This window comes from Dasypus novemcinctus, chromosome 16 (genome assembly GCF_030445035.2).
Source record: "Dasypus novemcinctus isolate mDasNov1 chromosome 16, mDasNov1.1.hap2, whole genome shotgun sequence".
NCBI classification, from domain to species: Eukaryota; Metazoa; Chordata; class Mammalia; order Cingulata; family Dasypodidae; genus Dasypus; species Dasypus novemcinctus.
Genome location: NC_080688.1, coordinates 65088851 through 65103519, shown reverse-complemented (window position 1 = coordinate 65103519; position 14669 = coordinate 65088851). Strand labels below are relative to the sequence as shown.

Genomic DNA, 14669 nt, shown 5'->3' with positions numbered 1-14669 from the left:
GTGCTTATAAGCTGCTCAGCACAGGCCAAGTGTGTAGTGAATGCCCATAAAGACTAGGCATTGGCCCAGAATCTCCGGGGAGGTGGGATGAAGGGGGGAAGATAGGGCAGAGTTTTCAGAGCAACAGAACTCAAGAGCAGATAACCTCCTGAAAACCAGCAGCCCATGTAAGCTGGCTGCTGGTGCTCAGATCCTCACCACCAGGCACCGAGGCCAGAGCCAGAACTGCCCAAGGGTTGGGACCCTGGGATATGAGGGAGCACACCAGCCTTTGAAGGAGACCTACTGGCTGGACTGGAGTCTCCTCAATGGAGAGCCTTGGGGAAAAAAATCTACCTCTCTCAGTCTGGCTTTCTGCCAGAAAGAGCTTGGGGTGGTGGTGGGTGGGGGCCAAGAACTTGGGTTTCCTGGGTAAAAGAGTTAACCTGAAATGTGCTGAGTTTGTTTCAGCCCTCATGGGTGACTTGCTTTACCCTGCCTTACTGAATCGCGGAATGAAGCAGGTGGACCTTGGGGTGACCTTTTGTTGTTCTGGATGAACTTGTCTGCATGGGAGATTAGAGCTGACCCCAGAACTTGCCTCAACAAGCTCCATGTATTCATTTTCTTTTTTTGGTCATTTGCCTCCTGAAAATAAGAGACCAACAAGGATCCTTGGGATTTTTTGGGGGGGAGAGAATGGATTGCATGAATTGGCACGGGGTCCCCCTTTGTCTCATGGACTGCGAGCCCTTGACGTGGGAGTGGGCCGGCTGATCTCACACAGCCGATTTCCTGTCCAGGGTGGGGAGCAGAGTTGACTGTGCTCTTAACCTTTGAGATATCTGATGGAGGGGGCAGGACAGGCAGGATGAGGCAACCCTTGGTGGCGCCTGGGTCCCGAGGAGGGAGGACCCTGGACCTGCTGCCAGGCGAGGCGTGGTGATGTTTGCCTTTCAGGGTTGCTGGGTTTAAGCCTCCCGTGCCCACGTTTCTGCCCTTCCTTTGCCCTCGTCGGCATGGAGAGGCTGGGTGAGGCAGCCGTCCTGCCCAGGCTCCCTTCCTGACCTCTCCATCCTCCGCCTACCGCCCTGCTGGGCCATTGGGAGGGGGCTCACAGGCCGGTTCCTTCGTTGGCAGAGAAATAACCCTAGTGATCCAAGTGCCTGGCAGCTATGAGCAAGTTCAGACCCCCTCCTCTCCCATCTTTTACCCCAGTGCCTCCAGGTGGGTACATTTAACCTCTGGATGCCAGCTGTGATGGCTCGGAGGCCCCGCCCATCAGCACCCCACTTGTGCCTGTGGGTACAGACAGGTACACACAGATGTGCATGTCTTGCGCATGTCCCTGTTCTCAGAATCCAGCTGGGTGTTTTCAGAACAGCCCTGCCTCTGTGGCCTTGCGGTTGACTTCAAAAGCTGGAGTGCAGAAACGGTTCCACTGAGGCACTGAACTTGGCTGTTCCTGTACCCCTCCTCCCCCTGTTTTTTTCTCTTTCTCAGCTTACACCAGCAAACCGAAAATGAAAAGGGGGAAAAAATTCCTTGCTTACCTTCAATGTGGCCTTGAGGTCTGGTTACCCTGTGCCATTGAGATCCCAGGCGTGAGATTCATTCATGAGCCTCTGGTCTTCTGGAAAGGTCTGGTCTGTTCATTCACGACCAGGGTAATTTAAACACCTCTTTGTAAGAGGCAGCGAGCTCCTTGTTAGGAAGTCTCCCCTACTGCAAGTGCAAACACGAGGCGAAATCCGTCTCCTTCTCAACACCCGCCTCCCTTTTCTTTCCCTTTAGAGGTTAAATATTATGCTTTAAGGGAAATGGGGAAGGGGGGAAAAACATCTTAAAGGAATTTTAGGCAGATTCAGCATTTTTCTAGTGTTGCTACCCAAATTCCCTACACCGTAATAAAAAGAAAAGATTGTGCTCAGGCATCTGATTAGCTCGCTTTTTACAACACAGCTTTTCTTTTGGAGGCTTTAAAGTGAACCCATAAAGTTTCAAAAACAAGACCTTGTACAGTTTTCTGGGGAGTGGGAGAAGTTATGAATATACTGGAAAAGGTTATAATTTGAGGGAAATGAGCAAAAAACAGCAATTTTGGCCTTTGGAGGTTAAATATCAGCCATGATGATAGGGCAAAGTTGGGTTTCCATACGCTTGAGCTCTTGTAGTTAGTTGGTCAGGAGACTTTTTGGGGTGGGGCCTCACAGTCCCCCAACATTGTGTCTTGGGAAGCCCTCAGAGCTAAGCCTTGTGGGGAGATTGTGGGCTGTCTGCCTGATTCAGAGAACTGTGTTTCTCTGGGCCTTTCCCAGGAAGGAGCCCACATGAATTGGGAATTGGGGGCCAAGAGGGGGTGCATTGCACTGAGCCCATGGAAGGCACGTCGTGAACACTAGGGTTTGCCCTAATGGGTCTTCACTATGGCTAATGGTTTTGCTGGGGAGGATTTGTCCAGGCAGGAGTTAGGAGAGCAGGGGCCCCCATATCAGGTGGGTGGGCAGCTGCTGGGGAACGGTCTAAAGTGGCAGATTACAGCACCAAGTCGGCCCTCTGGGCCTTGTTCACACGCAGGGACACCCACACGTTGCCATTTATCTGGGCTGGGCCATTAACCTCAACAGAAAACGGCCTTTTCCCGGTGATGTCTGGCAGCAAATTACTGGGTGGACTGGCAGGCTGCACCGATGAAAGAGAAAGGGGCCAGCACGCCCCCCCCCCCCACTCGCTCACACCTCTGGGAGGGGTCTAGCCGACCTCAGCCCCGGCCTTGCCCAGCTTCCTCTGCCCCGAGAGGCCTGCCTGGCAGATGTGGCCCCCACCTCCCAGAGGTGCAGTGGGGGGGGTAAAGGGGGGCCCTGGCCTAGGGCAACTGGATCCCACCCCCCCTGCCCTCTGCTAGTCCTGCCAGGTTTCAGTGGCCTGAGCCGCATGAAACCAAGTATTGGGGCTCCACAACCTTCCTCGCCCCCTCCCCGCATCTCCTCTTCCTGGCCAGGTTTGTTATTGTGAGCTTAGAAATACACGAGAGCTTCTTACAGTTCAAAACCCTCTCGTCCCCAAACGGGTGGATGCCCTGGGTCGCCCAGAAGAGGACTTTTTCCTCCCCAACCTCGGCGCATGCCAAAAGTATCCTTATTCACACGGACGTGGGGGTCTCCGGTAGAGCCCTTGGAACTCAACTCCCTCGGCACACAAGTTCAAAGATTGCCAGCGCTCATGAGTTTATTAGCAGTTGATGGATACTTTGCAGAAACAAGTTAATGCCTGATGAGTCACCTTCTGCCTGGAGTCCCCTCTCTTGTTTTTCCATATGTTCCAGCGCATACGCGTACACACATGCGCTTGAACGCACACACGGCCGCAGCACACGCTTGAACGTGTGCTCACACTTGGGGACACCCACAGCCACACACGCGGGCGCTTTGTAGGTGCGTGTGGGAGGGGAGCCAGGCCAGCTTTTTCTGGCCTTGCTTTTCAGTGGGGTGGGGCTTGAGGGAAAGGACTGAGCCACAAGCTTCCCCCTTTGTGTAGGTGTCTGGGGCCAGCGTTTGAGGAGGCCAGGGGGTGTGGCTGTAGAGGACAGTTGCACTTGATCGTGTCCGCGGGCTGGCGTGGCTCCGGCCAGCCGCGAGTCGCGCATTTATTAAGACTTATTCACAGGACTCCTCCATCCAAGACTGGCTGCTGCTTTAAAAAAAAAAAAAAAAGTAGATGGCGCTGACTGGTTCCCAGGTCTTAACATGTCTGTAAAAGTTGGAAGAAGCCGATGTGCTGTGCTGCACTTGGGCTCTCTGCCCTGCTGGGTGGCAGGACAGGGGGCCCTTCGCCCCCACCCCGTTCACCTCCAGCCCCCTGTGTGGGACAGCGATCGCCCCTGACTCTGAGCCCAATGGTTCTTAAAAAAACACCACTTGGCGCTCATCCCCACCGGAGGGTGAGAAGGAAGGGCTGTGAGGAAGGGCAGGATGAGGCCTCTGTCCCTGGGCTTTTCCCCCCTCTTCTTTTTCTCCTTGCCTTTCCCCAATTTTGTTAACAAATACAAGACTTCCGGCCTCCACCCTGCCGCCACAAACCACAGCGTTCCTGCAGCCGGGCTGGGCCAGGGAGATTTATGGCTCCCAGTCTGAGGCCTACCCCTGCCGGCTCCAGCTTAAGGGGGAGTCAGAACGACGGCCGCCCAGGCTCTCTTCCCACCCCCACCCCCCGTGGGGTCCCCTTCTGAAAGACCTAGAGCGCCTGTCAGAGAATCACCTTTCCAGCCCCCACCCCCCCAGGCTCCCTGTGGGAAGAAGCACGCCCAGGGGAGCTGGGGTGGGGCCTCCAGGGGATGGAGGGAGCAGCAGGACGCCGAGGGAAAACACCACCCCACTGTGCAATGCCAGGGTGCTTCTGGGGTCTGAGGGGGGTGGGGAGGGTCTTCTGGGATGGTTTGGGGGTGTGTGCTGGCATAAGGGGACCTTTAAAAAGGGATGCATTTTAAACACGTAATCTTCTGTCGGGGCTGGAGGAAGCTGTTAGGGTGTCTGGGGTGACACCAGCCTGCAACTTGGCATTGTGGCATGAATTCCCCCTTTGTGTACAGAGCTGTTGCTGACCCAACTGAGTGTTGTTTTTCTACTAGGAAGATAGATGCTTTTGCCCCTTACCACCCCATTTTTAGCAGCCAGTGCTCCCTTAGGATGAAGGCACTGGTTTGAGAGCTGGGTGACAAGCACAGAGACCACGTGGTGGCAGACCCAGATTCAGGGGACCTGGGCTCTGGGGCTGACCGTGTCGTCAACTGGCTCCTGACCCCCAGGCTCTCTGGGTCCCAGTTTAAAGATCTGTAATTCCAGGCCATCTCCAAGGCCCTTTTGGGCCCTAAAACCAGGAGCAGCCCAATTCCTAAGAACGCCTGGCTCCGCTGTGCTGTGGCGATGGGGCTTTCTTTGACCAGGTGTGGGTGCTGATGTCCTGTGCGCTCGGGTGGAGGGAAGGGGCCCCCAGCGAGCCTCAAGGTGGGGCAGGCTCTCCCACCAGCTGCGTCGGGGTCTGCCGGCCCCAGCATATCCAGCACCACCACCTCCTCCAGCCTCGTGTGGAGAAAGGGGCTGGTTCGAGTTGGGGAGAAAAAAGGATAACGTTGGTTCTCATCAAAATGCCCACCGTTTTGTCTCGTAGATTCCCAACTTCTTCTGGAGCCTGGGGATCGGTCACACTGGTGCGTGGTGGCATACTGGGAGGAGAAGACGAGAGTGGGGAGGCTCTACTGTGTCCAGGAGCCTTCCCTGGATATCTTCTATGATCTACCTCAGGGGAACGGCTTTTGCCTTGGACAGCTCAATTCGGACAACAAGAGTCAGCTGGTGCAGAAAGTGCGGAGCAAGATCGGCTGTGGCATCCAGCTCACGCGGGAGGTGGACGGCGTGTGGGTGTACAACCGCAGCAGCTACCCCATCTTCATCAAGTCAGCCACACTGGACAACCCGGACTCCAGGACGCTGTTGGTCCACAAGGTGTTCCCCGGTTTCTCCATCAAGGCTTTTGACTATGAGAAAGCGTACAGCCTGCAGCGGCCCAACGACCACGAGTTCATGCAGCAGCCGTGGACTGGCTTCACGGTGCAGATCAGCTTCGTGAAGGGCTGGGGCCAGTGCTACACCCGCCAGTTCATCAGCAGCTGCCCGTGCTGGCTGGAGGTCATCTTCAACGGCCGGTAGCCCGGTGGGACGAGGACAGAGCGTGAGCCGAGCAGGCCGCGGTTCAAACTACTTTGCTGCTAATATTTTCCTCCTGAGTGCTTGCTTTTCATGCAAACTCTTTGGGTGTCCCCCTCCCCCCCCTTGTTTATGTTCTGTATTGTTTTGTTCTTTGAGAAATAGCTTATGAAAAGAATCGTTGGGGAATTTTTTGGGTGGGGGGGAGTTAGTTACAGTTGGCAGGACACCCCGTTGTGAAAGAGGAAGCGATATTTAGACCACCGCCAGACACAGTGTATGATCGGGGAGCAGTCCTTAACTTTCGGGTCATCATTTCACTTGTCAAGTGTGCATGTGAGTGAATGCGCGTCCGTGAGCGTGTGTGTGTCTGCGTGTGTGAATGACAGATGGGGGAACGGCATATTCTTTGTGTTTCTTGTGGCTGTCCCTGGCTGCGTCCCTTTTGCCCTTTGGACATGCTCGGTGGGGCAGAGTCACTACCTGGGTAAGCTGGCAGCGGGTGTCCCAGCAGCTGCCAGAAGCAAGGCTCTGCCCCCAGCCTGGGGGAGCCCCCGCCCCGCCTCTCCCCTTCTCGGACACGGGCCTATCCTCAGGCTTCCTAGAAGCAACTCTGCTACGGTCTCAACCAGAACCAATTGCTTTCATCCTTGTCTTGCTCCCCTCCTGCCGCCCCGCTGCCATTATCGTGTCTTTTTTTTGGCCATCTGCTCCTGGATAGCTCTGAGAGGGGCTCCCGAGGGCTGCCGGGGCAGCCCTGCCGCAGTATTGCCCCCCCACCGCCCTCTCAAGCCCTTCATCCCCAGTTACCGTCAGGTTTTCCCCAGACTCAGAAAACCAGCTCAGCACTTTGCTCCTCCCCTCCACAGCCTGTGTGTTGCGCTCTGCTGTTAGACCAGAGAGGGAAGCTTCCCTGGAGGGAGACTTCTCAGCAGCCCCCTTCCCACCAAGGAGGATTTGGTCCACCATAACCCAAGGTACCACCCCAGGCTGACACCTAACTCTTCTTTCATTTCTTCTACAACTCATACACTCGTATGATACTTTGACACTGTTCTTAGCTCAATGAGCATGTTTAGACTTTAACATAAGCTATTTTTCTAACTACAAAGGTTTAAATGAACAAGAGAAGCATTCTCATTGGAAATTTAGCATTGTAGTGCTTTGAGAGAGAAAGGACTCCTGAAAAAAAAAAGACCTGAGATTTATTAAAGAAAAAAATGTATTTTATGTTATATATAAATATATTATTACTTGTAAATATAAAGACGTTTTATAAGCATCATTATTTATGTATTGTGCAATGTGTATAAACAAGAAAAATAAAGAAAGATGCACTTTGCTTTAATATAAATGCAAATAACAAATGCCAAATTAAAAAAGATAAACACGAGATTGGTGTTTTTTTCTATGGGTGTTATCACCTGGCTGAATGTTTTTCTAAAGGAGTTTATGTTCCATTAAACAATTTTTAAAATGTATACTTGATTCCATGTTGTCCTCCAGCTCCTTTTTCTTCTGGTTGGAGGGGAGCAGGGAGGGGTGTTATCGGAATTTGGTGGTGGGGGGTCTCCCAGCCCAGTGAGGAAGTAGAGGCAGGCCAGAAAAGGGAGGCACCCAAAGCAGCCCTGGGGCTTCCCCAGATGCTGGGAAGATGTGATGACAGACAAGTTCCCCACTCCTTGTTAGCCAGTTAGCCCAGGGTGCAGCGGCCTGGTAGCCTCAGTTTTGTGATGGGGGACAAGCTCAGGAAGCCCTGTGTTACCAAAGTAGGTAGGTGTTTTGTCAAGGCTCGCAGAGTCCTCTAGGTGATTGGGAAGGGGGTTGAGTTGGGGAGGTTTGGTCCCAAGAACCTGGGCTCCACTCACTGGCCAGGCTGGATTCCGGGACAGGTTCCGTGAGTGTGGAAGCCCTCCTGGGAGATGAGGGGGTTGGAGGGCCCAGGGGCGCCGCTGGGTCCCCCCAAGTGCTCTGACTGCATCAGGCTGCTCTCTGGCTGCAATGCAAGCCTGCCCCAGCCCTAGTGACGCTGGCTGTTGGTGCCTCTAAGTATTGCTCTCGCGTCAGCCACCCCGGGATTTCAGCTCCTGGAGCTGACCTAGGTTGAGTCGGGTTTAAAATTCAGGGAATCTTGCCCACGAGGTGGGCTCATGCAGGTGTTTATGTCAGGGGGGTCTCAAACAGATCCAGAAGGGCCTGTATTTCATGCTCGCCCTCCCCCAGCTGTCCAGAAAGGGGTCCCTCCTAAGAGGCGGTTCGTAAGATTTTGGCTGTCACAAACTGGTACAATTTTCAGAAACCGTTTTGGAGGAATAACATAGGATTGTCAACTTTATTTTGCCGAATAAGGACAGAACACTATACAGCCTTTCAGCACCACCATTTTGTTAAAGGGAATCTAATAGGATTGTGTAGCAGGAGATAGTAACACATTTTGGTTTATGACGCAGGGCATTACTACTGAGTCATCTGCGCCAGTGTAGACATCTGAGGTCATGGGGAGCTGACTACCTTTCAAAGCGGTTTTTTGCTTATCAGTTGAACTGAAACCTGCCGCTGTTTGTTCCAGTTCTGTAACCCCGAGTAAGGGTAAAATCCCGTCTCTGGAAAACACCCAGAGAGGGTTCTAATGAACTCCAAGGTAGTGGTGGGGGAGGAGGGGTGGGGATGGAAGGTGTTACGTTAGAGCTGTCGGAGTCATTTCTGTTTGCTTCAACTTGCATCGGCATGTCAGGGAGCTTTTTAATAATAATAATAGCTACCAATTATTGAATGCTTAACTAGGGACCAGGATGATGCTAGATGCTAAGCGTTTAAGGGGATTATTTAATCCTCACTAGGACTTTCTGCAAAACGGGAGGCTTTGAGAGGTTAAATGATTTGCCCAAAGTCTGAGCCTAGTTGACTGGTCCTCACCTGTCCATGCCCCGTGGAGAGGTTCACGCGCTGGAATCCTGTGTGGCCCTCAAGGCCCCGGCACTGGAGAAGCGTGGCCATCGCACTTCAGCCAGCCCTGCTGCTTGGGCAAGGCCTCGAGTCTGGAGGCAGAAGCTCGGCAGAGACGCCTTGGTGCCTTCTGTTACCCTGGATTAACTCTGCAGCTCAGGAGCTAGGAGTGGGATGGTGGGGGGTGCGGCTGCCCGGGGGGTGCGGCTGACCCCGGGCCTGCGGGGAAAGAGGAATGCTAAGAGTTTGGCCATTGCCTGAAGCACGCAGGTACCGGCAGCCGCCACTTCCAGCACCTTGCCAGAGAGGCCCTCGCGCCACAGGCAAAGATGCTTAGTGCCTTTGGGGTGCCCAAGACTGTGCTGGAGGGCAAAGAGGTACACGCAGACCCAGAGGTGCCCACACCTGAGATGGTTGCCAGCAGCATAAGGCAGAATGAGGTGAACACTCAGAATTTAGAAGTGGCGCCACAGGTACTCACAGATGGGGTGGGACTTTCAGCTCAGGTATCATTATTTTATTATTTTAAGATTTATTTTCTTTATTTCTTCCTACCCCCTCATTGTTTACACTTGCTCTGTCTGTTCATCTTCTTTGTTTCTTTAAGAGGCACCCAGAACTGAACCTGGGACCTCCTATGTGGAGGGAGGCGCCTAATCATTTAAGCCACCTCTGTTCCCTACTTTTGTTGTGCTTCTCATTATGTTTTTCTCATTATGTTTTTCTTCTTGTGTCTCTTGTGTCAGCTTGCCATGCCTGCCCATTGCATCAGCTAGCTGTCTTGCTCATCTTCTTCCAGAGGCATTGGGAACCTCTGCTCTCTGCTTGCTTTGGTTGTGTCTCTTATTATGTTTTTTCTCTTGTTGCATCATCTTTTTGTGTCAGCTTGCCACACCTGCCCATTGTACCAGCTCGCTGTCTTTAGGAGGCCCCAGGAATCAAACCATGGACCTCCCATGTGGTAGGTGGGAGCTCAATCACTTGAGCCGCATCCACTTCCCCCAGGTGTTGTTTAGATGAGTGAAGGTGGGAGATGGCAGAAGTCTTCTGCTTGGTTTTCCTTCTGGCTGCTCCATCTCAGTTCACCCCTCAAATTTCAGAGCATCTTACAGGTTTCTGCTTTTGACCCTCTTCTCAGACATACCCTCTCCCTGGGCAGGACATTGCTCTGGTGGCCTCATCCACCCCCACCTGTGGTGGCCTCCACTGCTCCAACAGAACTTGGCTTCTCCCATCTGCCTTGCCCCTGGCCCCCTGTCATGTAATTAAAAAAAAAACAAATCCTGTCTGCTGTGCCTCTCAACAAATAATTGTGAAGTGCAGCCGTCTCCCACCCAGGATCCTTTCCTCCACTCCCATTAGTATGACTTAGTTCAGTGCCTTCTAGCCTCTCCCTGGCCTTCTTCTAGGCAAATGGCCCTTCCCCATCGTCTCTGCCAACTTCACCTTTTAACCACTTATGCACTTCCATTGCAAGGGCTTTCTGGCCCCTTCTAGGGTTGGCTGGTTGTTCTCCTACAGGATGCAGCCCAGACCCCAACTTCTCCAGGAAGTCTCCCCTCTTTTTAAAATTTCTACCCCAAAGGACCGTTGGTGGTATAGGATTCTGCCTTCCTTATTGATCCATCAGCTCTCAGAGCTCTGGGATCTCAGTGGCCACCTCTGCTAGGACCCACTGCCCTAATGGTTCCTAACTCTGTGCTCAGACTGGGCTTGTCCCATGAATGAGGGAGAGGCAGAATAGGGGGCTTAGGGTGGGCTGGGAGTAATAATCCTAGCCAGCATGGAGAGAATTCTGCGTGGGCAGTGTTCCAGGCCTGTTACACTGGGATTGTCTCATGTAATCCTTGTAGCCGCCTTAAAAGTGGGTCCTACTAACATCCCTCCCATTCTACAGATGAAAGAAACTGAGGTTCATAGAGTTTAAGTTGCCCAAGATCCCCCAACTGGTAAGGAGTCAAATTTCAAAACCTCTGTGCTATCTTATCTTTGTGGGCAGGGCTAGGTCCAGGGATGACTGTGTGGGGCATGTTTTTTTCTAAAACAAATTCTGTTTTGGAAGGACCCAGCTGATCTGATTGCTGAGTAATAGAAACAATTTGACATTTCTTCACAGGCCCAGCTTACCAAGGACCTTTCCCTGGCAGCAAGACACGGGCAGACATTATCTGACTCGGGAAATGGCCCCTTCAATATGTGAATGAAGTGCCCAAGGCCCCCTACCCCCAGCCCTTGGTGGGTGGGTGGGTGGGGATTTGCACCCAAGCCCCCAGCAAACGCAGACTTCCCGAAGTGTCAGTGAAGCCCCCATACTGAGCTTGCAAAGGAGCTTTCTATCACCTGTGTGTTCTCGATGCAACAATGTCAAGCACAGCTCTTGCGGTGGCTGCGTGTGGTGGGGGCCCGACGTGAAGTAGGATGTGACTCATGGTGTAGAAAATGTGTGGGCTTTGGAATCGGGTAGACCTGGGTTTGAGCCCTGCCTTGGGCAAGTTCACTTAACCTCTCTGAACCTCAGTTTCTGAATCGTGAAATGGACATTATACCTGCCTCGGGGGCCCCGTATGGGGATTGGTGAGAACATGTATGTGAAGGACTGGGCAGACGATAATTAAGTTGAACCATTTAGGACACTGATATCTGACCATTCTGACCTACAAAACAGCGATTTCATATAGATCTGATGGCTGAATAACAAAAACAATGATAGATTGAAACTCCCTTAGATGCTCAATGCCAGGCAACCGCGATTCGGGGTCCCCAAGTTTTTCCCCCTGGAACTGCAGGCAGGGCGTGACGGTGTCCTCAGTATACCAGACAGGACATCAGGCTGAGAGAAAACAGTCAAATTGATCAATTGGCAGTGGGGCTGGTCAATATTGGGATCACCCCTTTCCTGCTCAGAACACCAGCAACCAGCTGAGCTCAGGCCAGAGCAGGAAGAAAAGGTCACCAGGGCTGGTGGGCTGGAATTCGGGGGAGCCCTGGATTTGGGGAACCAAGCAGAGAGCTGGGGCAACCCCCACCCTGCTCCAGCCGCTCGTGGTGCCTTCCCCGCCGAGCTGGGAGCAGCCTGCACAGTCCCAGGTTTCCTGGCGGCTCCAGCAGCAGGCCCGAATTGCCAGCTCAGCAGTTTTCCCCCACCCAGAAGGCCCCCCTCTCCTTCTCAAAGTAATGATTTTCTAAAAATGGATTCCCTCCCCTCCCCCAGCTGCAATTAATCTACCCAACACAAAGTGGCCGCCGAAGGAGGCCCCTGGTGAGTTCGGACCAGTGCAAGCACTTTGATTAATTCAGGGACGATTTCCTAGCTGGGGGCGGGGTGGGGGGCCTGGCTCACTGCAGGGCCTATGTAGTGCCCCTCCGAGCCCCAGAGACCCAGCAGAGCTGGGAGTCTCTTTGCAGGGAGCCTCTGTGAGAGTCCCCCGGGGCTGGCTGTGATTGGAGAGCTGTGACCCCAGCTTCCAGATGCTCCCAGATGCTCCCACGGGCTTGGTGCCAGGGGCTGGGGAAGCTGATTGTATACCTGGGGCATCTTCCTGGAGCTGCCATTTTAGCAGAAGCCCCTGGGGGCGAAAGAATAGGATTTTTATTTATTTTTGTCAGAAGACAAGCCCATGTATATTAGATAGTAGAAGGCAAAATTCACAGGGATTGCTGAGAAAAGTAAGACACTCCAAGGGTATTGCTTTCATGGTCCCCGGCCCTGGCCCGCTTCTCTTCAGCTGTGGGAAGTTTGGTGGAAAAGTATGAGATGGAATCTGCACCCTGGACTCACTGGTAGAAGATGGGGGAAGTAGAAATAGGATGTGTATCTTAGGGCTGCCTTGAACCCTAAGGGACAAAGAGATAATTTCATAGATAACAATGTTAAATGTATATTCAAATAGTTCTCCACAATCCAGAGAGTTCTTCTACACAGTTCCCAGTGAACTTGGGAGATGGGAGCGCTCACTTCCCATTTTATAAGAAGCCTAAGCTGAATGAGATCAATGACTTGCGCAAGTCGCTCAGCCAGGGGCACGCAAAACCCCACCTGCTCCTTCTCCTCAGGTCCACCCCAGCACTCTGTGACCACTGAGCCACAGGCTCTTTTATCCAAAACATGGCACTTGTCCAATACCTGTTTCAAACTCTACTTCTTCCACACAGCCTGCCCAGATCCTGGCAGTGATGGCCTGTGGCAGAGACATTTCATTCCCACCCATGGGCTCCCGCGTACCTCCCAGCAGCCCCTGCGGGGGCCATGTGACTTGTTCTGGCCAATGGGCTGTGAGCAGAACCGCTCATCACTTCTGGGCTAAAGCAGTGTAGCCTTGGCATGTAGAAGGCCAGCTCTCTCTCTTCCTCTGCCACAGGGGCGTGCAAGTTATGTTTTGTTTTTTTTTTAAAGATTTATTTATTTTTATTTCTCTCCCCTTCCCCCTCCACCCCAGTTGTCTGCTCTCTCTGTCTGTTTGCTGCGTGTTCTTCTTTGTCCGTGTCTGTTGTTGTCAGCGGCATGGGAATCTGTGTTTCTTTTTGTTGCGTTATCTTATTGCATCAGCTTTCCGTGTGTGCGTGGCGCCATTCTTGGGCAGGCTGCACTTTCTTTTGTGCTGGGCGGCTCTCCTTACGGGGCGCACGCCTCGCACGTGGGGCACCCCTATGCAGGGACACCCCTGCGAGGCACAGCACTCCTTGCGCGCATCAGTGCTGTGTGTGGGCCAGCTCCACACGGGTCAAGGAGGCCTGGGGTTTGAACCGCAGACCTCCCATGTGGTAGGCGGATGCCCTAACCACTGGGCCAAGTCCGCTTCCCTGCAAGTTATGTTTTGAGATGATGGAGACGTAAGATGGAAACAGCCCGGGTCCGAGAATCACTGTCTTGGAAAGTCACCAGACCCTCCGCAGATTGTGTGAATGAGAAGCTTTTACATGTTGCCAGATTGCGTTCTGGGCTTTGCCTGTCCAAATGACTACGTGGTCTGTCCCACACACCCAGGTACTCGATGTCATCTGGCTTTCTTTTTTTAGTGGCGATTGGTCTTGTATCTCCAGCATGACGGGAAGCTCCTCGAGGTCACATGCCTCACTCTCATTTGAATCTTTCATGGGACAAAGCCCGGTTTGGGGCTCAGGGCAGGTACTTGGTGAAGGCCTATTCTAATTGACCTGCACTGAACACCATCTCCTCCAGTGGAGCCCTTGAGGGACTGCCAGGTCACTCTCCAGACACAGGGCCACTCTGTGCTCCAGAGCTGCTCTCTCATGAAAAATTGCCCCCTGCCTGCTCTTCATTTCCTACATGCACTTGCAGCCTTCTCTGTCCTCCACCTTAAAGCCACCAGCTCCACAGGAGCAAGCTACAGCGCCAGCCCAAACCAGAGTCAACTTAGAGCCCGCCAAGACCAGTCCCCACCCAGGCTTTCTCACTCAAGGAGAAAGAAAGTTCCAGAGACAGAGCTCTGGTTCAGCTTAAGACATCAAAGATGAAGACAAAGGTCAGTCAGCATTCCTGGCACATCTCTCCTCTCATTATGCTCTATTTTTCTTTTTTATTTATTATTAGAGAAGCTGTTAGTCTACAGAAAAGTCATACAGAAAACAGAGAGTTCCCATATTTGCCCCCTGTTATTAACACCCTGCATTGGCGAGACACATTTGCTACAATTGATGAAAGAATATTGTAATTGTGTTATTAACTATGGTCCATGGTTTACATTAGGGTTCACCGTTGGTGTTGTATAGTCCTATGTTTTTTCTTTTTTTAATGCTAGTGACATATATACAATCTAAAGTTTTCCCTTTTAACCACATTCAAATATATATTTCGGTGCTGTTAATTACATTCACAATATTGTGCTACCATCACCACCATCCCTTACCAAACTTTTCCATCACCCCAGACAGACTCTACTAATTAAGCATTAACTCCCCATTCCCTCCCCCCACCCAAGCCCCTGGTAACCCAAATTCTAGTTTCTGACTCTATGAATTTGCATAGTCTAATTATTTCATGTCAGTGAAATCATATAGTATTTGTTCTTCTGTGTCTGGCTT

The 14669-nt window shown here is 52.4% G+C and overlaps 1 protein-coding gene across 2 annotated transcripts in view; it reads left to right on the top strand.

Annotated features, from left to right (window-relative positions):
* SMAD7 (SMAD family member 7) overlaps nt 1-7162 on the top strand; it is a 30470-nt gene extending 23308 nt beyond the window's left edge. For both annotated transcript variants that reach the window (XM_004466206.5, XM_004466205.5), the window contains exon 4: nt 5146-7162. In XM_004466206.5, the coding sequence (XP_004466263.2) occupies nt 5146-5684 (539 nt within the window). In that variant the 3' untranslated portion in view covers nt 5685-7162. The remainder of the gene's footprint in view (nt 1-5145) is intronic.
* Nucleotides 7163-14669: the final 7507 nt, after the last annotated feature.